This window comes from Cucurbita maxima, unplaced genomic scaffold (genome assembly GCF_002738345.1).
Source record: "Cucurbita maxima cultivar Rimu unplaced genomic scaffold, Cmax_1.0 Cma_Scf00010, whole genome shotgun sequence".
Lineage (NCBI taxonomy): Eukaryota > Viridiplantae > Streptophyta > Magnoliopsida > Cucurbitales > Cucurbitaceae > Cucurbita > Cucurbita maxima.
The window spans coordinates 3,443,509-3,466,448 of NW_019272026.1; the positions used below are offsets into that span (position 1 = coordinate 3,443,509).

At 37.7% G+C, this 22,940-nt stretch overlaps 6 protein-coding genes, 1 long non-coding RNA gene and 3 other non-coding genes across 14 annotated transcripts; 7 read left to right on the forward strand and 3 right to left on the reverse strand.

Moving 5' to 3' along the window:
• The first annotated feature begins 1,182 nt into the window (after window positions 1-1,182).
• LOC111485116 lies at window positions 1,183-4,941 on the forward strand. Of its 3 annotated transcripts, none has more exons than XM_023131840.1 (4): window positions 1,183-1,300; window positions 2,091-3,682; window positions 3,760-3,904; window positions 4,144-4,941. In XM_023131840.1, exons 2-4 carry the CDS (start codon window positions 2,180-2,182, stop codon window positions 4,833-4,835), a joined length of 2,340 nt encoding a protein of 779 aa, XP_022987608.1. In that variant the 5' UTR covers window positions 1,183-1,300; window positions 2,091-2,179; the 3' UTR covers window positions 4,836-4,941. The 3 variants fall into 3 exon arrangements, with proteins under 3 accessions (XP_022987608.1, XP_022987607.1, XP_022987609.1); XM_023131839.1 differs by lacking the exon at window positions 1,183-1,300 and adding an exon at window positions 1,308-1,865; XM_023131841.1 differs by lacking the exon at window positions 1,183-1,300 and adding an exon at window positions 1,308-1,865 and having other exon boundaries at window positions 2,091-3,646.
• On the reverse strand, window positions 3,929-5,990 carry LOC111485324. The gene is made up of 3 exons (XR_002718650.1): window positions 5,908-5,990; window positions 5,696-5,772; window positions 3,929-4,449 (listed from the first exon to the last, which is right to left on the reverse strand). It is a non-coding gene; the product is annotated as an uncharacterized LOC111485324 (long non-coding RNA).
• On the forward strand, window positions 5,979-10,014 carry LOC111485261 (protein LIKE COV 1-like). 2 transcript variants are annotated; one of them, XM_023132068.1, is made up of 7 exons: window positions 5,979-6,158; window positions 6,962-7,014; window positions 7,347-7,456; window positions 7,739-7,906; window positions 7,987-8,084; window positions 9,328-9,454; window positions 9,675-10,014. In XM_023132068.1, exons 1-7 carry the CDS (start codon window positions 6,006-6,008, stop codon window positions 9,770-9,772), a joined length of 807 nt encoding a protein of 268 aa, XP_022987836.1. In that variant the 5' UTR covers window positions 5,979-6,005; the 3' UTR covers window positions 9,773-10,014. The 2 variants fall into 2 exon arrangements, with proteins under 2 accessions (XP_022987836.1, XP_022987838.1); XM_023132070.1 differs by lacking the exon at window positions 6,962-7,014 and having other exon boundaries at window positions 6,025-6,158.
• Window positions 10,015-10,664: 650 nt separating this feature from the next.
• On the forward strand, window positions 10,665-10,766 carry LOC111485842. Its single transcript, XR_002718738.1, has one exon. It is a non-coding gene; the product is annotated as a small nucleolar RNA Z43 (small nucleolar RNA).
• Window positions 10,767-11,045: 279 nt separating this feature from the next.
• On the forward strand, window positions 11,046-11,126 carry LOC111485844. Its single transcript, XR_002718740.1, has one exon. It is a non-coding gene; the product is annotated as a small nucleolar RNA U83 (small nucleolar RNA).
• Window positions 11,127-11,200: 74 nt separating this feature from the next.
• On the forward strand, window positions 11,201-11,290 carry LOC111485835. The gene has a single exon (XR_002718732.1). It is a non-coding gene; the product is annotated as a small nucleolar RNA snR60/Z15/Z230/Z193/J17 (small nucleolar RNA).
• Window positions 11,291-12,253: 963 nt separating this feature from the next.
• On the forward strand, window positions 12,254-14,658 carry LOC111485150 (protein NRT1/ PTR FAMILY 1.2-like). Its single transcript, XM_023131896.1, has 4 exons — window positions 12,254-12,627; window positions 12,710-12,927; window positions 13,011-13,558; window positions 13,644-14,658. Exons 1-4 carry the CDS (start codon window positions 12,540-12,542, stop codon window positions 14,539-14,541), a joined length of 1,752 nt encoding a protein of 583 aa, XP_022987664.1. The 5' UTR covers window positions 12,254-12,539; the 3' UTR covers window positions 14,542-14,658.
• A 456-nt stretch (window positions 14,659-15,114) lies between these two features.
• On the reverse strand, window positions 15,115-17,219 carry LOC111485183 (vacuolar-processing enzyme gamma-isozyme-like). The gene is made up of 7 exons (XM_023131943.1): window positions 17,006-17,219; window positions 16,576-16,894; window positions 16,201-16,486; window positions 16,070-16,118; window positions 15,756-15,971; window positions 15,462-15,668; window positions 15,115-15,378 (listed from the first exon to the last, which is right to left on the reverse strand). The coding sequence occupies exons 1-7, from the start codon at window positions 17,174-17,176 to the stop codon at window positions 15,235-15,237; spliced, it is 1,392 nt and encodes a 463-aa protein (XP_022987711.1). The 5' UTR covers window positions 17,177-17,219; the 3' UTR covers window positions 15,115-15,234.
• A 786-nt stretch (window positions 17,220-18,005) lies between these two features.
• On the forward strand, window positions 18,006-19,853 carry LOC111485235. 2 transcript variants are annotated; one of them, XM_023132028.1, is made up of 4 exons: window positions 18,006-18,279; window positions 18,364-18,875; window positions 19,153-19,338; window positions 19,458-19,853. In XM_023132028.1, the coding sequence occupies exons 2-4, from the start codon at window positions 18,414-18,416 to the stop codon at window positions 19,734-19,736; spliced, it is 927 nt and encodes a 308-aa protein (XP_022987796.1). In that variant the 5' UTR covers window positions 18,006-18,279; window positions 18,364-18,413; the 3' UTR covers window positions 19,737-19,853. The 2 variants fall into 2 exon arrangements, with proteins under 2 accessions (XP_022987796.1, XP_022987797.1); XM_023132029.1 differs by having other exon boundaries at window positions 18,414-18,875.
• Window positions 19,854-19,882: 29 nt separating this feature from the next.
• Window positions 19,883-22,615, reverse strand: LOC111485237 (chloroplast processing peptidase-like). The gene is made up of 5 exons (XM_023132030.1): window positions 22,003-22,615; window positions 21,032-21,169; window positions 20,769-20,855; window positions 20,584-20,651; window positions 19,883-20,365 (listed from the first exon to the last, which is right to left on the reverse strand). Exons 1-5 carry the CDS (start codon window positions 22,462-22,464, stop codon window positions 20,197-20,199), a joined length of 924 nt encoding a protein of 307 aa, XP_022987798.1. The 5' UTR covers window positions 22,465-22,615; the 3' UTR covers window positions 19,883-20,196.
• Window positions 22,616-22,940: the final 325 nt, after the last annotated feature.

The following is a 22,940-nucleotide window of genomic DNA, read 5'->3' on the forward strand; positions in this document are numbered from 1 at the left end:
TACTCAAAACATTTAATACAGAATTTGTGATATAAATTATGGGTCCCATCTCCACCGCCATATGACACTGCAACGAACAAATCTATTAATTGGGGCATAAGTGATTTACTCATGCTACACCAAAGCTTTAAATTTCTTCCCCACTAGTTTTTCGAAAAATAAATATGCGCTAAATAAATTAAATAATTTTTAACATGTTCAAACAAAAATACAAGAATTATAGATACTCTTATTTTTTCATATATTACTCCCATTTTAATTTGATATAATTATAAGCTTAAATGAATGTTTTCATGCTAATTATTAAGATTTCCACGTTGTGTTCTCCTCCCAACCAATGTGGGACATCACAGTTATCAACAAAGGAAAAATCTGATTATATTGAGTTGAGATGACTGTCAACTAAAGAAGCTTTAGTGTGAGATATAATTACCATTTAAAAGGGTTAATTATCCACTAATAATACACTATTATTATGATTACGTTTTTTAAAAAAATTCACCCTTTTTAATGCTTCCTCCATGCTAGGAATTTGACTTAGCTCCAAATAACACAAATCCGAGCTAACCTACCTTTCATTCAATGCTACTAAATGATGTATTTTCCTATCTATTTTATCAAATAATATAATCATAAAATCCCATAATTTTATACCGTTTGATACGAAGAATATATATATATATATATATAATATTTAATAGACGTGTTCAATTTTTAAATTTATATCTAATCGCTAAGAAGAGACAACTACATATTTTTGACAACGATTTAAAAGTATTTTATAATTTTGTAAACTTTAAGTTTGTGTAGCAAACGTTCTTAAAATTAAAAAAATTTCAATAGTTTCGCGTAAAATATAACATTATTATTTATAATTCACATATACATTAAAAAGATCCCTAACTTTGTCTAATATACATATAAATTTGTTTATATATATATATATATATATACATTAAAAAAAAGAACATTTTAAATTGAAAAAAAATAAAAAAAAATATTTGAAAAATGTATCCACATTCCCACTAAATAATTATTTTTGGTTCTGTTAGACAGAACTAATTTGCCTAAATTTTTAATTGAATAATAGTTTTAATAATAACGAGAGATTTGGAAGGCTCTTGTCTTCGACTGTGTTTTTTTTCATTAAAAAACGACAAAAACCACATAATTAATAAACCAAAACCCAGAATCCTGCCCTGTTTACTGGAAATCCAATGACTGGCTGCGAAGGTCAACAAAATCGCCCAGAAATTTTAGTTGGGAAGGCATCACCTTAATCCTTATCATTTACTTCGCAGTATGAAAAGTGGAAAGAATATTTTTCTGTATTTACACTCTTAAGAAATCACTTGTTTTTCTTGTTTAAATACTTGTGTTTAAAGTTGAAGACCTTGAAATCAGAGCTCCATGGAAATCTGATAGTTTCGTGAAGAAGAAGGGTTGGTGTGCTTATATTCGAAGTGGGCTGCCGTTGGATTTGACCTTCCTGCTGCCTGGTTTTGTTTTGCTTTCTTTTTTTTAAAGAAAAACAGAGTTGCTGCTTTAGCACTCTGCAGCAACACGTATGGGAAAATCAAGTGTGTCCCATTTATGACAACTATGATCTTTCAACTATTTTCTTCTTCTTCGTCTTCTGTAGAAAAAGAGAGAGAGAAAACCCCTTTACTCAAAGATTAAACTTGAGCTCCAAATCTTGAGCTCATTCCTCTCCGCCTCTGCTTTGAAACTCTCTGTTCGAAGTCAATGCATCGACTCCTCTTTTTCTTTTTCGTTTAGTGCTCTGTAGCTTCACATGGGCGTCGGAATTCTCTGCAAATTTTGTGTCTTTTCTTCCTTTTCCGCCGATTTCTCTTCTGGGTTTCGTAAGTTTTCTTCGTTTCACTCCTTTTTCTCTCTCAATTTCGCTCCTTTGGTCTTGGTTTATGTGCTCTGTAGCTGTATGTTTAAATAAGTTGTTTTCGTATGAACTGTGATAAAATCTGCTTGATTACGTTATCGAGTTTGAAAATTTCAACCTTCTCACCGCGTTGTTTATTTATTTTGGCTCATCTGATGAACCATTTTGCTTTGTTTTCATTTGAACGTAGCCGTCCGAGCATTAGCTTGTGGAAGGATTGTTTATTTTTTAGAAGCGCAGACCATGGAAATATTGATGATCTACTGAGGTTGGAGAAACATGCCTCTGGACGGTGTCAAATCAGTGGTTTATAGATCATTTATCACTTGTGATGATCCAAAAGGAGTGGTTGATTGCAATATATTCAAGATATCCAAAGTAAAGTCTAAGAATTTGGAACCAAAGGTTAGAGGCCGTAGGAGAAGTAGAAATCCCAATAAGGTTTTGGTATCTCAGGTAGAGAAAGAGGAGCTGATTTCTAATGAAAAAGATGGCCAATCTTCTCTTCCATTCATGGAGGTCTGTCAAGGGGCTGAGAAGTTGAACCATATGGTTGGTTCATGGTCTAATGGGATGAGATCTGACAGGAAAACTGAGGAGATTGCTGAAGAATTGTTGGAAGGAACCTCAAGTTTAAGAGAATCTCTGATTATGCTGGCCAAGTTGCAAGAAACTTCGAATGAGTCGGTTCAGTTAAAGACAACTTATCGAAAAAGTTTTTCTTGTCATCTTGAAGATGAAAGTTTCCCAGTTGAGGTTCAAAGATCAAAGCTTTCTATACATGGTTCTTCCAGAAATGGACCTGATGAGGTTAAGAAGGTGATCAGAGACAACCTAGTGAGGCGAGATACGAAACGAAATGTTGCGGTTGGCGAAGAGTCTTGTTTTCATGATATAAATTTTGACTCAGGGTCGGAGATTCCATCGACAAGCTCGAGCAAATCTTCATTGATTAGTGACAATGTCAACTGTTGTCATGTTTCAACTTCTGGACAGAAGAATTTGAAACGTAATAATCTGATTGCTAAGCTGATGGGGCTTGAAGAAATTTCATCAAGATCACTGCAAACTAATCCAAAGGCGGGAACTTTTAGAGATATACTTGAAAAAATGCCCTTCAACAGGCTTATAGAGAGTGACCCTGATAAAGAGTTTAAACTTCCTGACTCTCACTCCTACAATCATTATGGTTCCAAACAAAGGTTGGAAAACGTACTACCAATTGTGTTGATAAAACACAAGCCTCTTCCACCTAATGTATTCAAGGAACACCGAGCACACGTCTCCTCGAACAAGGATGTTTTCAACCAACAAGCTACGATAAGAAGCATGAAAAAGAAAGAACTTTGGGGTTTCGATCGTTTTGATATCCATCGAGGAAGTTTGAGTTCGGATAAGTTGTGTAGAAGGCAAGAGGCAGAAGGGAAAATGCCTAAGCATAAAGAAGTAAAGAAATTAAGAAAAGGTACTGTTGATGCTAAGAAAAAGGCTGCAGAGAAGTTGAAAAGATGTAGTCCAATGTCTGATATGCCCCATGAGAAGGAGCCAATTCATAAGAAAATTCTTACGTCAAAGAAATTGACTACAAAAGAAAAGGTTATGTCAAGACCACAGCATGAAGAAAAAGTATCATCCACTAATCCAAGGAAGAACAGAACTCATAAACAACGAAGCTCCATTCCAGATTCTACGCCGGGACGAGCAGTGAAACCGATATCTAATGATCGTGACTGCCAGAAAAAGGAGGTAGCAGTGCCTGCTCGTTCAGAAGTTAATTCATTTGTGAGTTCTTACCTATCCTTTAATTTTTGATACACGAAACACTTACATTTGTGAGTGATACAATGTTTATTTTACAGACTCACATGGTTGAAGCCAAGAAAGATCATGACAATACTGATACAAATGAAAGTGCTAACCTTCCAATAAATCAACATTCTGCCACCCTTATGGCTTTAACTAGTATCGAGAGTGAAATCGACAAGTGTGATACAAAGATTATAGGTAAAATTTCCATCACAAACAAGATTTGTTGCAATATCTACTGTTATTAATCATTCATCTTAAAGAAGTTCATCAATATAGAACCCCAAAGGGGAAAGCAAAATGCATTCATCCTCTATTCTCATACTTGTATGCATCTCATATATCTTCATCCAAGAGAGAGTCTAAGTGAGATTGAATAACTTTGCCATTGTCTAAATGTTTATGATTTATGCTTAGTTTCATTCTACATCTTGTAGAATGCTGCAAGGAGAGCCCAAGCTCTCACTCGCTGTTGAGCCCCAAACTTGAGATCAACACGAGTATAGTCGAAGCTATTGATCCCAACAGTCATACCGAAACAGATATCGAGATCAACACGAGTATAATTGAAGATATCGATCCCAACAGTCATACCGAAACAGATATCGAAAGCTGCGATCAAGGAATCAATCTGAAAGCATTGCTTTTGAGAAGTTCCTCATTTCTCTTTCATGTAGGGGAGCTTTTTGATCTGAATCTAAATGGTAGAACAATGGTGCAGGCAGCATCTCGCTGCAATGATCCTGAAGAAGCCCCCAATACGAAACCTTTTATTGATTGTGCTATCGAAATCCTCAAACGTAAAGGCCATGACGAATTACAAGTAGCCAATTCTTTATTGCTAGGAGATGGGTGCAAAACAAAGACAGAGATTTCTGTAGAAAAACTGGTGAAGGAAGTGAGCGACGACATCGACACTCTAACGAGTTACCAAACGATTCAGGGCGGTAATGTTGTTGTAGATACTGTATATGCAGTGTTAAGTAGAGACCTATGGTGCAAAGAAGTGATGAATGGAATGTGGGGTTTTGGTTGGAAGAATGGATCTTCCAGAAGTGAAAGAGAGGAAGTTGTGAATGACATAGAGAAACTGATTTTGAGTGGTCTGATTGAGGAATCCTTCACATAACATCAGAAAACTGTATCTTCTAGTTTGTATATACTAAAAGACTTTCAATTACTATACCCCTAATCTTTATATTTCCAATGCATACTCAAGGAATTAAAGCACGAAATTATGCACTCTTTTTGATTTTGTAACGGTCCAAGTCTATCGTTAACAGATATTGTCTGTTTTGGTATATTATGTATCGCCCTTGATTTCGAGTCTCAAATTTTGGGATGTTACAAATGGTACAGGGCCAAACACGGGACAGTGTGCTAGTGAAGACGTTGGCCACCAAAGGAGGTGAGTTGTGAGAACCACATTGGTTGGAAAGGGGAATGAAACATTTCTTATAAGGGTGTTGAAACTTTTTCCTAGTAAACGAGTTTTAAAACTGTGAGGCTAACGGCTATATGTAACGGGCCAATGTAGACAATATCTACTAGAAATGGACTTGGGCTGTTACATTTTGTGCAGTGAATCCACGCCATTCCATTCAAGACAGAGTCCATATGATTACGAGGGGGGCACAAACGTAGGAACTTTCTTTCCTAGTTGATTGGTCTAACAATTTCTACGGTTTTGTGTGTTTTTTCTTTGAAAGAAATAAGAACTTGTGCAGCAGTAAAAAGAACAGGCATCGAAATGGAATCTAAAGTCATTCTAAACCGGTGGACACCATTATTTGCAGTCGGAATCAGGTGGGGAAGGAGAAGGATGTGGGAGTTTCTTAGCATGGTGGAGGCAATCAACAAATTGGGCGTTTAGCTTCAATTTGTGCATCTTTTTCGGAGAACAAAATTCAAGATTTAACAATGCAGTGATATCAAATCAATGATTTGGGACATGGAAAATACAAAAAGCATACATAAACTGACACTGACCCGACGATTTGCGACGTTTTGAGGAATAACAGCTTCCCAATTTCCCATCCCACACGCCATAGTCGCCGACCTTTGTCCTTGTCGACAGGGAAAAAGAAACAGTGCAAGAAAAAACGAATAATATATATATATATATTTTTTTTTTAAAGTTAAAAAACTTAAAAAAGTTAATCAGAGATAAATCTAAAATATTTTAAAATTCAGCCTCTGACTTCAAAGGGTTGCCTTGTTGCCGGTCTACTGTCTTCGGGGCGAAGGTTTTTAAGCTGCAGAACGCTGTGGCTGGGCTTTCCAATAGGGGCTGCCGGTGATGGCCGACGAAAAAGCGGCGATTGCGATCTCCAGCAGAGATAGAGAGCGAGATCTACAGCTTCTAATTCCCGTTGCCGGCTCGCCAAATGACGTTGCTGCCTCTTGTAAGCCCTCATCCTCTTCATCGTCCTCGCAGCAGACTGGACGCGAGGTATTCTTTACTTCTTTTCAATTCATTTTTTTACCTCCTGATCGTTGGAAGCTAGTCAGTGGTGTTGCTTGTTGTTATATTGAAATTTCTGTGTGTCACAGTCGATTTTAGGTTCGGTTTGGTTTTGTGTTAATCAGTTCAATCGTGGCAGTCGCCTTCCTCCTCCTCTTCTCCCATTTTTCTGTTTCTCTCGTTCTTGTGTTGCTTGGTGGACTGCTTTTGTCATGGTTGGAGCACGAGTCCATCCTTATGTACTTTAATTATTCACTCTACCATATTTTATACGTTAGAAGTTTTACGCTTTTGGAATTATCAAGGTGTTTCTCCACTGTAGGGTTCAATTGATCCAATCGATATTTCTAAATTATGGCCCTCAGAGATTATGTTTCAGATGCCTTGTGGTCGCTCTTGTATGATCCATAAAAAGGCATTCCTCCAAGAGTTTGATAACTTAACAATTCTTTTCGATTTTGAAAAGTTACTGATGGAATACTTAAAACTTCTTCCTCTCTAAAGAAAAAAAAAAAAAAAAATGATGGGAGTTTTACTACAGTACGGATGTTATAAACTCACATCTTTTTTTAAACGTCTAGTTTACTCTATGAAGGTATTAATACTATAGTTGGAATAGCTATGGATGTGTACTACACCAACTTAATTAGCTGATGGAGAATGTTGAAATCTTTTCTTTTTATGCATCAAGCTTATTTTAGTCATTCTGTCATTTAAAATTGGAATAGCCAGTTACTTGTTATTCAAATTTTCAATCCGGGGTTCAAATATCTATTTTTTCTACTGTGCAGACATTTTACAGAGTCTTTAGGAGCTGGGCCTCAAAAAAGTTCATGACTGGATGGTTTGTTATTTATTCTTTTCTTTGTAGTTAATTTTATTCAATGTTTTTGATGCTAAGAAAACATGGCATATAAACTAAAATTGCAATTTCAGCCTGCTGTTTGAAAACTGCACTTGAAATTTTGTTCTATTTATATAACGGAATAGAGTTGTTATTTCCCTCAGTAAGTATGTTCAGCAGGGTAATAGGTTTTGAATTGGAAATAAATATTTATTTGTTTGCAACTTGCCAGCATTTCCAATTACAGTTGTTTGTCATTGTGCTTACTGCTGAGTGATAAGTGATAATAGTGTTTTAATACCTTAACGAGTTACCATCTGCCTATTTTGCAGTGTCATTTTATTTCCAATTGCAATAACTTTCTATATAACGTGGTGGTTTATTCACTTCGTGGATGGATTTTTTTCTCCGATCTATGCAAAACTTGGAATTAATATCTTTGGTAAGCAATCTTTATCACTGAACACTTCGTCTCAACCCATTCAGTCCATGTGCAATTTGTTTCATATGCATTTTATACTACCTACATGAGTGATCATCGTTATTTACCTCCATCAATATCTGTTTTCTTTTTGCTGCTCATATGCAGATAGGAAATATCACAAATAATTATGTAAATGCTTATATTGCCAGATGATTAATGAGTGTTCATTCATTGCGAAAACCTGTTAAATTGTAAATTTCAAAGTTTCTTATCATTAGCTTATTCTCATTTCTTGAATAGGTCTTGGATTTGCAACATCTGTATCGTTCATCTTCCTTGTTGGGGTGTTCATGTCATCATGGTTGGGCGCTTCTGTTTTGGCTCTTGGAGAGTGGTTCATCAAGCGCATGCCATTTGTTCGTCATATTTACAATGCTTCTAAGCAGATTAGTTCTGCTATTTCACCAGGTACATCTTTCGTAAGTGTATTTATTTAACTTGGTCAGGTTTATATATGAACCATCTATAATCTCGTCATTTTCTGTTAGATCAAAATACCAAAGCCTTCAAGGAAGTTGCCATCATTAGGCACCCTCGTATTGGTGAATATGCATTTGGGTTCATTACTTCAACTGTCACTCTCCAGGTATGTTATTTTGTGCTTCAATTTCTTTTAGTAACATTCTGCCTAACCCTAGGAAATAGTTTGGGGTCTCCTTCTAGACTTGTTGACACTCCGATATTTGTTGGTCATTTAATAAATCTCATTAGTCATTACATCACTTATGTATATCTCTATCTCTCACACACACAATACAAAAGTGATTAGATAATAAATGTTGGATTTTCTTATAGGAGCATATAATTGCAAATATATTACATTTGTATATTTCTTCATAGACGTGACTGAATTGGTTTATATTTAGCTGGTTTTGGAACTTTCACGAACATTGTTACATGACAGCCTAGCATTAGATATATGTAACTGATTTCTACTTTGCGTTGGTTTAATATTGTGGGATATCTTATTGCACGTAGTATTTTTACTGTAAATGTTATAATTTGAAATGTAAACTTGGTTCATGAAAACGACCAACTTCAACCAATAATACCCTTATCACTTATCACACATGGACCCACATGCTTATTTCGAGCATGAAAATCGTTGACGTTGTGGGTATAGAAATAGGTTTTATCTAATAATTTATGTATTCATATCTAATTTTTGTAGAAATGATATTTGGTTATTCCATCCATGATCATGCTTTTTATACATGCTTCTTAGCATTTTATTGATACAAGGGTATATTTTATTTTTATGGTTCTCGTGAATCTATCTTCAATTTTATATCTTAGATTCTTAGTTTTGGTTAAAAAAAATTTCACTGTTTTTAAAATTGTACGAATGTGGATGGGCTGCTAACCATCCGTGGGCAGTCCTAACCAGTGTTTTTAAAGCGTGAGGTACCAAAAAATGAGTGTTTTTTTTATGAGTTGTCCAATTGGGGAATGAAAATAAATCAATAAGAAGATGATGAAAAGTTCAAGAAAATTGGAGATTGCGGAGGAAATTGAACATTTCTAAGAATGTTTCTTAATTTCTTCCTACAACTTTATAAATGAAAAAAAATGGGCTTCATTTGGCTGCGAGATGAGCTTTTCAGATCAGTGGCCTTAAGTGAGTATTAAGTTGCCAAATATGCATATTTCAGTCGAATGGATGTTAGAGAGTAGAACGCTACTTTGGGAACTGTTTTCTTTTTATTTTTTGGGTAACTTAATTATGTTCTTAGTCATGTTACACCTTTTTCAACTGCCATAACTTGCAATGCACAGGTGCTGCGAAGTTTTATTTACTGATCAACCCCCCACCCCCACTCTAAATGCAGAGTTATTCTGAAGAGGAGGAGCTGTGTTGTGTATATGTTCCCACCAATCATCTTTACATCGGTGATGTTTTCTTAGTCAACTCTCAGGATGTTATTAGACCAAATTTATCAGTTCGGGAGGGAATCGGTGAGTTTTTCTTTTTATGTCATTATCTTCAGAATATCCCAGACAGTTTGACTTGAATTACAAATAAACTAAAAGCCCCCCATTTGAACCTCCTCACACACACACACACAAGTATTAATTTAGGAAATTCAAGGGTTGATCAGGAATTATCTTTCTATCTAAGAGGACATGGCTTGTAGCTTTCTAAGAGTAAAAAGGAAACTAATTATTTAAATTGCAGAAATCGTCGTGTCTGGAGGCATGTCGATGCCACAGATACTATCCATACTGGATTCAGATATCCGGCCAATTGATGCTAGAAGACGGACTAGAAGCTGAGACCGAAGATGTAGAATTGCTGGCTGCTAATCATCAATATACGGTTTTGGGGATGACAAATTAGTTGCTCTGCCTGGCTGGGCATCAAAACCTTTAGTTGGCAAAGCATAACTTATAATAGAAATTTGTTCCTGGTAGTTGAAATTTAATGTTATAAAATAGTTGTTGATCCAGTATAGGAAATGGGTGTGCATTAGAAACTTCTCTTCATTCTAATTCAATCGAGCGTGTTTACTTTCTTCCTCTTGGTGAGTCACAAAGTTCTGTTGCGTCAGATGTATATTTGAGACTGTACATATTTTGCAGCGATATATCGATGCACTATGAAACACGTCGACCCAAAGATTTTTTGGATAATCAAAATTTTTTTTTCAATACTCATAACATACATTTTCTCATATGATCATAAAGAAATAACCATATTAGCAGCCCGAAGTTTAGTTTCGTTCATGTATTTTTTGACATTTTCATAAAAATCATTTAAATCAATAAAAAAGGGTGTATTTAATAAAGGATCTAAAATGAAAATTTGGAAAAAAAAAAACCATATAATATGTACAATTTTTTCGGGTCGCTCCGGTTAATCGCAACTGTTCGTTCAATTTCATCCAACGGCTGATTTTCAGGTTTCCTGTAACTTCTCAGGAGGCGTATATTGTTAAAATGGATCCTCGCGTAGGGTTGTATAACTCGACGCAAATCAAGGAAAACCCTAGCAGCAAGGCTCCTTCCCCCTTCTATATAAAGCAACCTACGTTGTTTTCAATCCCACACTTGCATTCGTCATTTAGGTCACTGCAGTCTACCATCGATTCAAAATTAGGGTTTTCACTGCCTTTCATGCTTCTTTTCTTCTTTTCTAAATGTTGTGTACATCGTTTGTAGTTGAAGGGGGCGATGACGATTGTCATGTTTAAGGTCTCGTTCGTCGTAATGGCTGTGTGAAATGGCCTTGACGACCATCCTGATATATCACCACCCATATTCCGAGTCCCTTTTATTGAAATTTCTTTACGATTCTCTAGGATTAGGAAATGGCTTTGGGTCTTTTCTACTAAGATTTAATTTCTTTTTACCTTTTGCGATGGCCGATGATTGTACATTTTTATTGACAAGCATATGTCTGAATTCAAGCCTGTTGAAATCTATAATCTACTCTATGAGGCCATTTGCATTATCCGGTCTCCTTCTCTGTTGATTAGCTAGGTCATAGTATCAAATGTTTTGTTGATTCTGCCATTTGGAAACTGATTTATGATTTGAGTCCTGTACATGTCGATGATGAGGAAATTGGTATTCGTACTGTATGATCTTTTGTGATTACAATCACCTCTACTGCCTTCCTTCTGAGGCTTTGATGTCTAATGTTTTGTAATTTTTTGTTTGTGTTACAATACTTTGTCTTTGATTTTCGAGGGTCGAATGAGTCTGGGTCATGTGATGATTATAAGCATAGTTCAACTGAATGTACTGTGATTATACATCTTTTTAGTCTTTCGCTCCTATCTGATGATCCATTTCATTTTATCCTTTCATTGCTTCTTCATTTCAATGTGTTTTACAATATCATTATTGGTTTTTCATCATTGGCGGATTGGTTAATTTGGTGTTGGCTCTTTCGGTAGCTTTATGTTGTTTCTTACGTGTCTATCAGTCCATGTTTGATAATGTAGTTGAATTTGTTCGTACAATCTACATTGAGTCATTTTTCATATTTTTCTAAGTTAAAATTTGTTCCTACAATCTCCTCTTTTGGTGTGTTTTTGGTGTGTTTATTCAGTGAGATACAATATCTTTTTTGGTGTGTTTATTTAGTGATATACATTTGAAGCTATAATATCCCTGCTACACTGCTAGAAGTCTTGGGCTTGTGAGATTTTTGCGGCCCGTCTACTCAACAAGTTGTAAAATCCCATATGCCTATCGAGAGCTTATATTGACGTAGTCGATTCCTTCTGAAGAAAATTCTACCCTGTAACATTTTTTGTGACTTTCAACCCTCAGTATTGATCATCCAAGGAAGAAGACTTGTATACATTCTCGAGCTTATATTTACAGTGTTGATGGAGTTCGAGCTTAAATTTCTGACTTTGCTGCTTTCCAAACTGCTGTGCTAATGTGATCTTTTTGGAATAATTGTCACGCGGAGGAACAAACTATTATTTCCCATCGTTCAATTATGTCCATAAGAATCTTGATAGAAATTTAACACTACAAATTTTGGACATTTGTTATCTTATATTATAACAACAAAAAAAATGAAAATTTGAACGATCTCATACTGAACTAATACAGCATTTCTTTAATTATTGTTCTGGCTACCTTCAAACTTGTTTTGAATATGCTGATTCAAGGAGTAGAATACTTTCTCTGAGTGCAAGTCTACAGTATCAACGCTGAATACTATTTTAGGAAAGTTATATTAGTAATTATATTTGTAAATCAAATAGAAAGTGATGCTGATGGGTGTCTGTGAAATGCAAAACTAAATAAAAGATAAATGCTTGACAACAGAAAGAATCAATCTCAGGTTCAAAATATATTTGGCATACATCAGAATGGAATCATTGATCATCCAGGAATATTTTTTAGAAAGAACCCACTAAACCTTGTGCAATCCAAACAAATACCAAGTCTTGAATAAAATATTTAGAAGTACAATGAAAAAAATCGTCTTGTTTTTGTTTTTATTTGCGGATTCAACAAAGTTTTTCATGATTATAGCTGTGGGTTCTCCTGCTATGATCATGAGATCAGAGCCAAGCCAATGGAGAAGCAGGCTTCTGAGAAAATGGAAACCACCCAAAAGGAAGCAGGAAAAAAGGGTGGCCTCCGAACTATGCCTTTTATTATGGGTGATTTTCAACAAGTCTTATAAAAGTTTTGATTCATACATTTGTAACATGTTCATTAACAAAAACTCTGTATCTGCTGCAGCAAACGAGATATTTGAGAAGATTTCAAGTTTTGGGCTTCATCCAAATATGATATTCTACTTGACGAATGAGTATCACCTGGATAGTGCTAAAGCAGCCATCGTCTTGTTTCTGTGGTCTGCTCTGACAAACTTTTTGCCCTTTGTTGGGGCTTTTCTCTCTGATTCTTACTTAGGTCGGTTTAAGGTCATCGCCATGGGGACGTTGGTTACACTTCTTGTAAGCACTGATTCATTTCCTCAAATTCCAACTTAACTATTTGTTTTTTTCAGCCGCTTTTTGATCAATCTCTTGGACTTCAGGGAATGGTAGTTTTATGGTTAACAGCCATATTCCCAAAAGCAAGGCCTCCACACTGTAAATCACCTGGGGAATTTTGTGTGTCAGCAAACTTTGCCCAGCTAATGCTTCTCTATTTTGCATTTCTTCTCATGTCAATCGGAGCTGGGGGAATTCGGCCGTGTTCCTTGGCGTTTGGTGCAGATCAACTAGAAAAGCCTGGCAACCCCAAAAACCAAAGGACTATGCAGAGCTTCTTCAACTGGTACTATGCTACGGTTGGGGTTTCAGTCACCATATCAGTGCTCTTTATGGTCTATCTCCAGAACGCCGCCGGTTGGGTGGTGGGTTATGGAGTTCCTGTTGGACTTATGCTGTTTTCCACCGTCATGTTCTTTCTTGGCTCTTCACTGTATGTTAAACTAATGGCAAATAAGAGCTTGCTTCGCAGTTTGGCTCAGGTAATCGTTGCTGCTTGGAAAAATAGGCACTTGGAGCTACCCCCACAAATTTCTGATAAATGGTTTTACCATAAAGGTTCAAAGCTTTTCATCCCAACGCCTAAATTGAGGTATCTTGCTAATCATAACGTTTCATAATTGCTGCTTTCGCTTTTAGTGATTCTAAGGAGAATGATTCGTGTGTATTTTTTTAAGGTTTCTAAACAAGGCTTGCATGATAAGAAACAAAGAGACAGACGTGGATTCTAATGGAATGGCCAAATTCCCATGGAGATTAAGCACGATTCAACGAGTTGAGGAACTAAAAGCAGTAATCAGAGTACTTCCCATTTGGTCCACTGGCATTGTAATCAGTGCCACCATTAATCAATACACCTTCTCCGCTCTCCAAGCAATCACAATGGATAGACAAATAACACCCCACTTCCAATTCCCAGCAGCTTCCTTCGCCGTTTTCACAATCCTAACCCTCACATTCTGGGTTGCCATCTACGACCAAATCATCGTCCGACTGCTTGCAAAGTTCACCAAACGATCAAATGGGCTCACTTTCAAGCAGAGGATGGGCATCGGACTGGCAATCTCATGCTTGGCCTCCGCAGTTTCAGCAGAAATCGAGAGAAAACGAAGAAACAGAGCATTTCATGAAGGTCTAGCCAACGTACCGGGAGCAATCGTGAAGATGTCGGCGATGTGGCTGGTGCCACAACACTGCCTGGCGGGGCTGGCCGAAGCCTTCCACGCGATAGGGCAGATTCAATTCTTCTACTCGCAGCTGCCGAGGAGCATGGCCAGCATCGCAGTAGCTCTGTTTTCGCTTGGAATGGGCGGAGGGAGCTTGCTCGCTGCCCTGATTGTGAGCGTGGTCAAGAAGAAAACGACGAAGAATGGAAACGCGGGATGGCTTTCGAATAATCCGAACCAGGGCCATTATGATTACTATTACTGGGTGCTGACCTTGATGGGTGTGGCTAATTTGTTTTACTATTTGATTTGCAGTTGGTTGTATGGAGATGAGAAGGAAATAATGGAAGAGAGCAGGATTTGGGATGATAAGGAAGCCATTGAAGAGGATGGAACCTACAACGCTTAACTTCAGGGCATGTATGATTATTACATATACTATAGAATGAAATTTCCACTCCACATGTCAAACATAGTTGATAATATATAATTTTAACTAGTTAAACTATGTTATAAGTGAGTATAATTAAACGTTTTCTTGAGTAATATTCATTCCTTTAAACTCGAAAACTTGTTTGTTACAGCGCATGCCTACCGCTAGTTGATATTGTTTGTTATGGCCTGTTTACGTATTAACCTCACGGTTTGAAAACAAGTTGTAACAATCCAAATTCATTGTTAGTCGATATTGTTCACTTTGGCCCGTTACGTACCACCGTCAGCCTCACGGTTTTAAAACGAGTTGTAACAGTCCAAGCCCACTGCTAGCAGATATTGTTCGCTTTGATCATTTACGTATCGAGCAGATATTGTCCGCTTTGGTCATTTACGTATCACGTTTATCTCACGATCTTAAAATGAGTTAAAATGAGTATGCTAGGGAGAGATAAAATGAGTATGCCAGTAAGAGGTTTCCACACCGTTGTAAGGAATGTTTCGTTCCCATCTCTAACCGTTGTGTGATCTTATGCTATCGACGTAATTGATTACTAGTTTAACATTAATATCATTAGTTTATTATTAGCATTAGAGATTCTTTATACATGTATAAAGACTGGCGCCTAGCATTGGCAGGCTAACACGACGAGAAACTGATCCCATTTCAGGTGTTACCAACGCAAGTTTGGAGGCAAGCCTGATCCATTTGGTCCATTGTAATCCCAGCATTGCATGTATTAGCTAGAGCTTGCGTGTATTTCATCCCATATCTTGACATTCTTTTGCAATGTTTCTCATAGATTTTCACCTGTGTTTTAGAGACTCCATCAGCAGAGTTTTTGATAGCATAAAGTATGGGTAGCTAAGCATAGGACTTGAAAATTGGCTTACATAGTTCTTAAAGCAGTTCCAATCATCAACGAAGGATTGTCCATGTCCCCTACTACGGTAAAGCACTCGTGAGCTCTTTGCTTCTCCAAACAAAAGATCACCAATTTGATTTATACTGTTGTCAGCATGTCTTCTACTCAGAATTTCATCCTCTAGCTGCTCGCTAGCCTCCATCTTTTCTCTAGACCCATATGGGGCATTTTGAAACTGATATCAAAGCAAAGCTCTATAAGTTAAGGCTACGTTGATTGCCATCGTAATTAGAATATATATACATTGTTTAACAACTCATACCTTGTACCAGTAATGAAGGAGGCTAGCATCACGCTGGCTTACCGCATTTGATAGTGAAGAAATGATATGAGTACTCTTAACAGAGGATTCATTGTTGTTGTCATCAGAGGTATTACCAAAATAGGTGTTGAGGAAATTGTTTCCAAAGCTTTCGTTTCCATACAACATTACATGAGATCCATACCCAACTTTATCAACCGAAGTTCTTCTTCGAACCTGAGAATGTACGAGAAAATGTTTATCAGTAGTGTAATACACCGCTAGCAGATATTGTCCTCTTTAAGCTGATCTTACTTAAGAATCAATAAGCTTACGGTATGATATTGTTGGTTCAGAGTTTCCTTGCTCGAATCATGCTTGTCACTGCATGTCACGACGCAACACAAATTCATTAAGTACCGTGTTAAAACACCATTGAACTCAAAAGTTTAAGCGGATGGGTTACCTGTCTTCCATCCAAGCGACGCTGTACAAATCTCCGAGACAAGTATCATAGCCAGTATGAGGAGTAGGAGACTGTCCAGGACAATATGCAGCCCAGCTATCCTCTGTTGCATTTGATGCCGTTGTTGCATATATATTCATGTTTTCTGGAAGCAATCCTTCGAACATACTCCCGGACTCGCATGCCTCCACATATATTACCATGCTTTTGTAACTCTTGGCTTCATGTTTCCTTTTCAGCACGTCCATTAGATCGTTGGAGTAAATATAGTCACCCATGGGCATTCCTATGATCATGTGAAGCAATGTATAGTCAAATTCATGAGGGGAGTTTAGTTTGTTGACACAAAAACGAGTTGAAAATGTAAGTTATTACCGAGCATTCCAGCAGCACCATGGTCGGTGTAGTAGATGAAAATATGATCATTAGGCCCACTATCAATAACCTTACCACTTCCTCCGGTAACACCAGATTTGTTCCCCAAAATGGCAGCGTAAAAGTTCACTGAATTCACATCCTTTCCTGTATAGTCCTTGGGAACTCCGTGGTAAACATCAGCCCCACCTGGTTTGTTGATGATGATTCCTGGCCTTGGATTGTCTGGATGAAACGCAATATCGTCGTACATGAAAACGATTATGTTCTCATCAGGAATACCCTTCCTCAGTATTTGGTATGCATGACATACATCCGCCTAAGTCAAGAAGATAGTCAGTTAATACATTAGCTGCATACATCCAACAGTGAAGAACTGTTGGTCACACTCTGACAACTTTATTGAATAATGTATTGATATAAAGGGAACCTGATGTCGGTAATTATCATAACCATTGGAGCCAGCAACGAGGAGCGCCCATCGCTTGCCGGGTTGGTCGGTATTGGCATGACTGACCCACTCTTTCTTAGCAATAATGCTGTTGAAAAACAGAAGAGGTATGAGGAGTAGTGTGGTTGGAGTTGTAGCAAAAGTTGTCATATTAGGTGAGGAAATGTGAGTATGTTTGAGGATATCCCAATTCCCACAGGCATTATTATAGTACAAGTATGGTGGCGCATGCATGACTACGTGCTTACCAATATCCCTTTCTTTTCTATCTTATCCAAGCCGTCAAGCAAATGGTATGCCTCTTCTTCCTCACTTTCTATGTTTGTTTTCAATAGTATATTTTGCTCTATTTTCTAAGTAATTCTCTTTCCTTTTTTTAAACACTTAAACTCTTCTACAAAATTTATGCATAATCTCACGTTAATTGAGGAGGAGAATAGAACATCCTTTACAAGGGTGTGGAGATCACGGAAAGCCTAAAAACCCTCATCTTTCCCTAATAGAAGGGTAATAAAGAAACCGATCAGGAAAAGCCCAAAAACCTTCATTTTTCCCTAGTAGACGTGTAATAAAGAAACTCATCAGGGAAAGCCCAAAAACATTGAGGATGAGCCCTAAAGGAAAAACTTAAGAAAGATAGTATTTGAATAAGTATCGGTTCTGTAATTCTGAGAGACGTGTTGCTTTCCGAGCAAGTTAATAATAAATAAATATAGATTAGCGTATAAAAAGAAAATAATTTCATTCTTAGATAATTTCTATTATAGGATAAATGTTGACAGGAAACGGCAAATTAAACTGAAGTTAAACTATAATGATAATGAGACAGAGAAATTAAATTACGTTTTTTTTTTTTTTAATAAAACAATTTAATAACGTCTTTTTCTAAAAGAAAAAAGAAAATTCGAAACCGTACGCTAATCGTTATTGGTGAAATGTCGTCGTTTTCCTTACAGTTGGAAATTGGAACCCCGTCAAACATAACGGAACTCCGGGCAGTAGAGACGGGAGACCTGAAGCTACCGACACTCTTATCCAAGGCTTGAGGTTCGGAGTCCGAGCCTGAACTCCGAGCTTACTGAATCCGAATCTCTTTCCCTGGCCCTATCTCAGTGGTGACTGATGGCTCATCACTGCGGCTTTACTGCCAACCCCATTCATCTTTCTTCCTTCTCTATCACTCCCACAAAAGGGAATGTTCCTCTTCACAACCTATCTGGTTTTACTCCAATTTCTCAATTTTATGCTAAATCGTGAGTGTTTTGGTTCAATTTTGATCGTTTCTTAGCGATACCCAACTGGGGTTTTTAATCTCTTGAACTTTTGTTTCTCTTTAGCTTCTGAATTTCTGGCTGAACCCTCGTATTTCCATTACCGCTTTTGAAAGATGATGCATGCCAAATCCGATTCTGATGTGACAAGCTTAGCCCCATCGTCGCCAAGGTCACCGAAGCAGCGGCCGCTGTACTACGTGCAGAGCCCTTCAAGAGATTCTCACGATGGCGACAAATCGTCCACCCAAGCCACTCCCGCCTTCAACAGCCCCATGGAGAGTCCTTCGCATCCCTCTTATACGCGCCACTCTCGCTCCTCGTCTGCGAGTCGGTTTTCCGGCACGTTCCGATCCGCCCTTGGCCGGAAGGGCAGCCGGAAACGTAACGATAAGGGGTGGCCGGAGTGTAATGTGATCGAAGAGGAGGCAGACTATGAGGATCTATACGACGACAAAGGGTTAACTAGAAGATGCCAGATTCTGATGGCTCTGCTTGCGTTTGTCCTTATCTTCTTCGTGTTTTGTTTGATCATTTGGGGTGCTAGCCGGCCTTTCAAAGCTGAGATCAGAGTCAAGGTTTTGTTTCTAGCTCTATATACCCTCTGAAACAATATAAAATTGTTTCAATATTGACTTGTTTTGTTGTCGTTGATTAAAATAATATTTGGCAACCAAGTTGAATATCTTAGGTACATTCTCGGGTATTTGGATCTTTGTTTTGAAATTTCATAAATTTTCAATTTCCATGGTTCTTGTTTTGGCTGCTGCACCATATATGATCAGTTTAGGACAAGATGTTTGAAGGAATTTGGTTTTCAATGTCAGAGAAGTGAATATCCTTTTTCTCTTACAGAGCATGACAGTTCATAATGTTTATTTTGGAGAAGGATCAGACACAACAGGAGTCCCGACCAAATTACTGACAACTAACTGTTCATTAAGGATTACAGTGCACAATCCTGCAACTTTCTTTGGGATTCATGTCAGCTCCTCCCCCATCAATCTTATGTACTCCCAGATTGCAGTTGCCTCTGGTCAGGTAAAATTCCTAACTACGAACTTCCATAAGAGATGATGCATCAAGAATAGAAATGGGAAACTGATCCTGATCCAAGGAAAGGATTGGATAAAAATTTGGGATATTTTTCTGCTTTGCAGTTGAAGAAATACTATCAACCGAGACAGAGCAATCGAGTCGAATTGGTGAACCTTCAAGGGAACAAGGTGCCATTGTATGGGGCTGGAGCCAGCCTTGAAGCCTTGGATAAAAATGGAAACATTCCTATGATGCTGGTGTTTGAAGTTCATTCAAGAGGGAATGTGGTGGGGAAACTGGTTAGATCAAAGCATCGAAAGCGTGTCTCGTGTTCTTTAGACATCGACTCTCGCAACACAAAGCCGATGAAGATTAAAGCTGATTCATGTACATATGATTGAGAGAGATCTTCATCTTGCATCTTTCTCTTCAATGGAAGCGAAAGATTCTACATTTAGAATCATTCTTCACTTGTAGATTTAGTTCTTTCTTCTTTAGAGCCATGGAATAATTAATGAAAAAAAAAAAAAATCAGTGCATCAGTTTATGGTACATACTATTGCTTTGCGAAGTACTCTCCATACAACAACAGAGCATCAGTTTATATTAAAGATTCTGATTGTATAGAGTCCTCTACTAACTTGCACAAACTAAGACCAAGAATCAATACAGCCTTACACAAATGGCCAGTTCCTCAAACCAAAGAAACACTTTCAAATTACAGGGGAACGAATAGCGACAGTAAGGCATTTGCAGAGCGACAAACTGAACTTACAGGAGTTTTCGAGGAATCCTTCATCAGTTATTTTGTAGCTCCAGAACGTTTCAGTTTATGCTTCTACCTATTATCTGAAAATAGGGTCATGGTTGAGAGTTTGTGGTCTGTAGGCTGGAAATTTCTGGTGTGGAAGGAATGCCCTGTTGCTTATCAACAGCACAGCTGGGCTCAGAAACTGTTCCACCGATTCTGTTTGGAGGCCAATAGCGGAATAATGATCTTCCTATTATATTTTTGGCCGGCAGCGGACCCCTGAACAATTGGGTTAGCCAGCTATCAGCACAGGGAAGAAAAGAATTTCAAAGAGGTGCCTGAGATAGACTGAGTTCGACATAGGCTTTAGAAGAGTGGAAACGGCTAACTTCTAATTCAAAGAACTTTTCAAATGTATCAAGATATTTGGTTATATGAACATAAGTATTTTACTTGAATACACTTCTTTAAAGTGAAATGATGAGTGGAGACCTTACCACACATGAGAATCATAGCTGTTATTGCGATTATCGCCCATCACAAAGACCGAGTTTTCGGGCACTCGCTATGTCAAGGATCAAAGAGGTGTAACGTTTAGATTTCACAAAGTGAAGAAAAATAATCTCTCTTGAATGCTTGCAAGGATGCAAAACAAATGCAGAAAAAAGAAAGTTATGCTTACAACTGGAGTCATGTCATATGATGGTGGTTCAAGGATGAATTTTTCGTTTCTTTCGACCCCGTTTACGACAAGTTTTCCCTTCCGGACCTGCGATTAGTTGACATTCCAAGCAGAGTGAAACTGAAGCACATATATGCTTGGTGCTTGAAAATACGTAATCAAATGCAGGAGATTCAATAGTTGAGTGATCTATATCAGTAGCTCCAGGATGAAATGTGCAGCAATATCAGATAATGATGCAAATGAAAACTAAAGAATCACACCTCCACAGTGTCACCTTCTTTAGCAACAACTCTTTTAATGAAGACATCTGCATCTGTATATCCTACTTTCTGAAGCACTGGTGGACTTTTGAATATCACTATATCATTAGCGCAAGGGTTTCTAAAGTAGTATGTGACCTGCAAAAGAAAACATGAGTATTTTCACGCATGGAAACTATTAGAAACCACGACTCTCACAGTGATATTGTTTACTTTGAGTATAAACTCTATGAGTTTGTTTTTTTTATTTCTCCCAAAGGCCTCATACCAATGGAGATGTATTCCTTACTTATAAACCCATGATCAACCCCTTAGTTAGTCGATGTGGGACTTATCTCTCAACAATCCTCCACTCGAACAAAGTACATCATAGAGCCTCTCCTGAGGCCTATAGAGCCGTCGAACAAAGTACCCCACTTGTTCGTCACTTTTGACTATACCTTAAAGGCTCACAACTTCTTTGTTTGACATTTGAGGATTCTATTGACATGACTAAGTTAAAGGCATGACTCTGAAACGATGTTAGAAACTACAACTCTCCACAATGGTATGATATTGTCCACTTTGGGCATAAGCTATCAGTAATTTTGTTTTTGGTTTTTCCAAAATGCCTTGTACCAATGGAAGTGTATTCTTTATAAACTATGATCAACCCCTTAATTAACCGACGTGGGACCCATCTCCCAACCATCTTCAACAAAACCAAAGTCCAAAACCTCATAAATTTGATTGACAGAATAAATCATAGATCTTCTTCCCTTATCTCAAACAGTACAATCCAAGAACTTGGGATAAAGAAAATATGTTGAGCATATTTTACTTCGTCATGCATTAACAAGCAAAACATTAGGCAATTTTAACTATGAAATCAAAACTTGTTGTCGTATGAATATCATATTCCAATTTGTATAAAATTTCCAAAAGAAACACGGCTGCAAGATACGATTAACAGTAGTGAACAAAAGTTCTACCTTCTCTGCTACAAGTCGATCCCCAACATCAAATGTAGGATACATTGATAGCGAGGGAATGTACCTCGGTTCTGCAATAAACGTCCTGAAAGCAAGAGATATTGCTATGGCTGCAAACACTGTTTTGGCGTCGTCCGAACTCAAATTCAACCGTTCTGCCAGAAACCCAGAAGAACCCTTTTGCTTCTCCACCTTCCCACTATCCTCACTTTCATCGCCGCCTCCACCTCCATCGCCGCCGCCACTACTGCTTCCGGATTGAATAGACAATTTGCTGCGAGTTACTTTCGGGAAAATAGAACGATTGGCGAAGGGGGTCTGTGCGAATTTTGGGGAAATGGCGATTGAATGAAGATTGAGAATTGGGAAACTAGAAATGATATTGGGTTTTGAGAGGCGCATACATTGAAGAGAAGGATTGTCAAAAGATGGTACTGAAGAGAGGAGATGAAGAGAGAACATCCTCTGTGGCAGAATTGGGCCTCCGTTGAGGATTTCGAGCAGTTGGGTTTGAAAGTGGAGGTGTTGTTCTTCGCAGACGGAGTGGATACTTTTCTAGAGAGGATGAAAGGAGAAGACAACAAAACAAAAAGTCCATTGGATTAGATGCGGATATATGGAAAAGTTGGGTACTTTTCTGATAGTTTCAAATTTCTCGATTTGAGTTCAAAATCGATAAAAATACACAAAATCAACTCCAAATTATTGACATGATAGCAATTTACATGGTCACAAAGTTTGGATTTTGGTCCTCAACAACGAATTTACAGCACTTTACATTTATAATTTCAGATAGCAAGCACGATCACTTTTGATTCGCGCAGCAGCTGGTTGTCTCCTTGTTGTCACTAATGGATGAACATCATTCTACAAGTTGAAGTGGCATGCTGCCTCCATATCCAAAACTGGGGTTGGTTTTGGAATCAGCGCACAAGAGG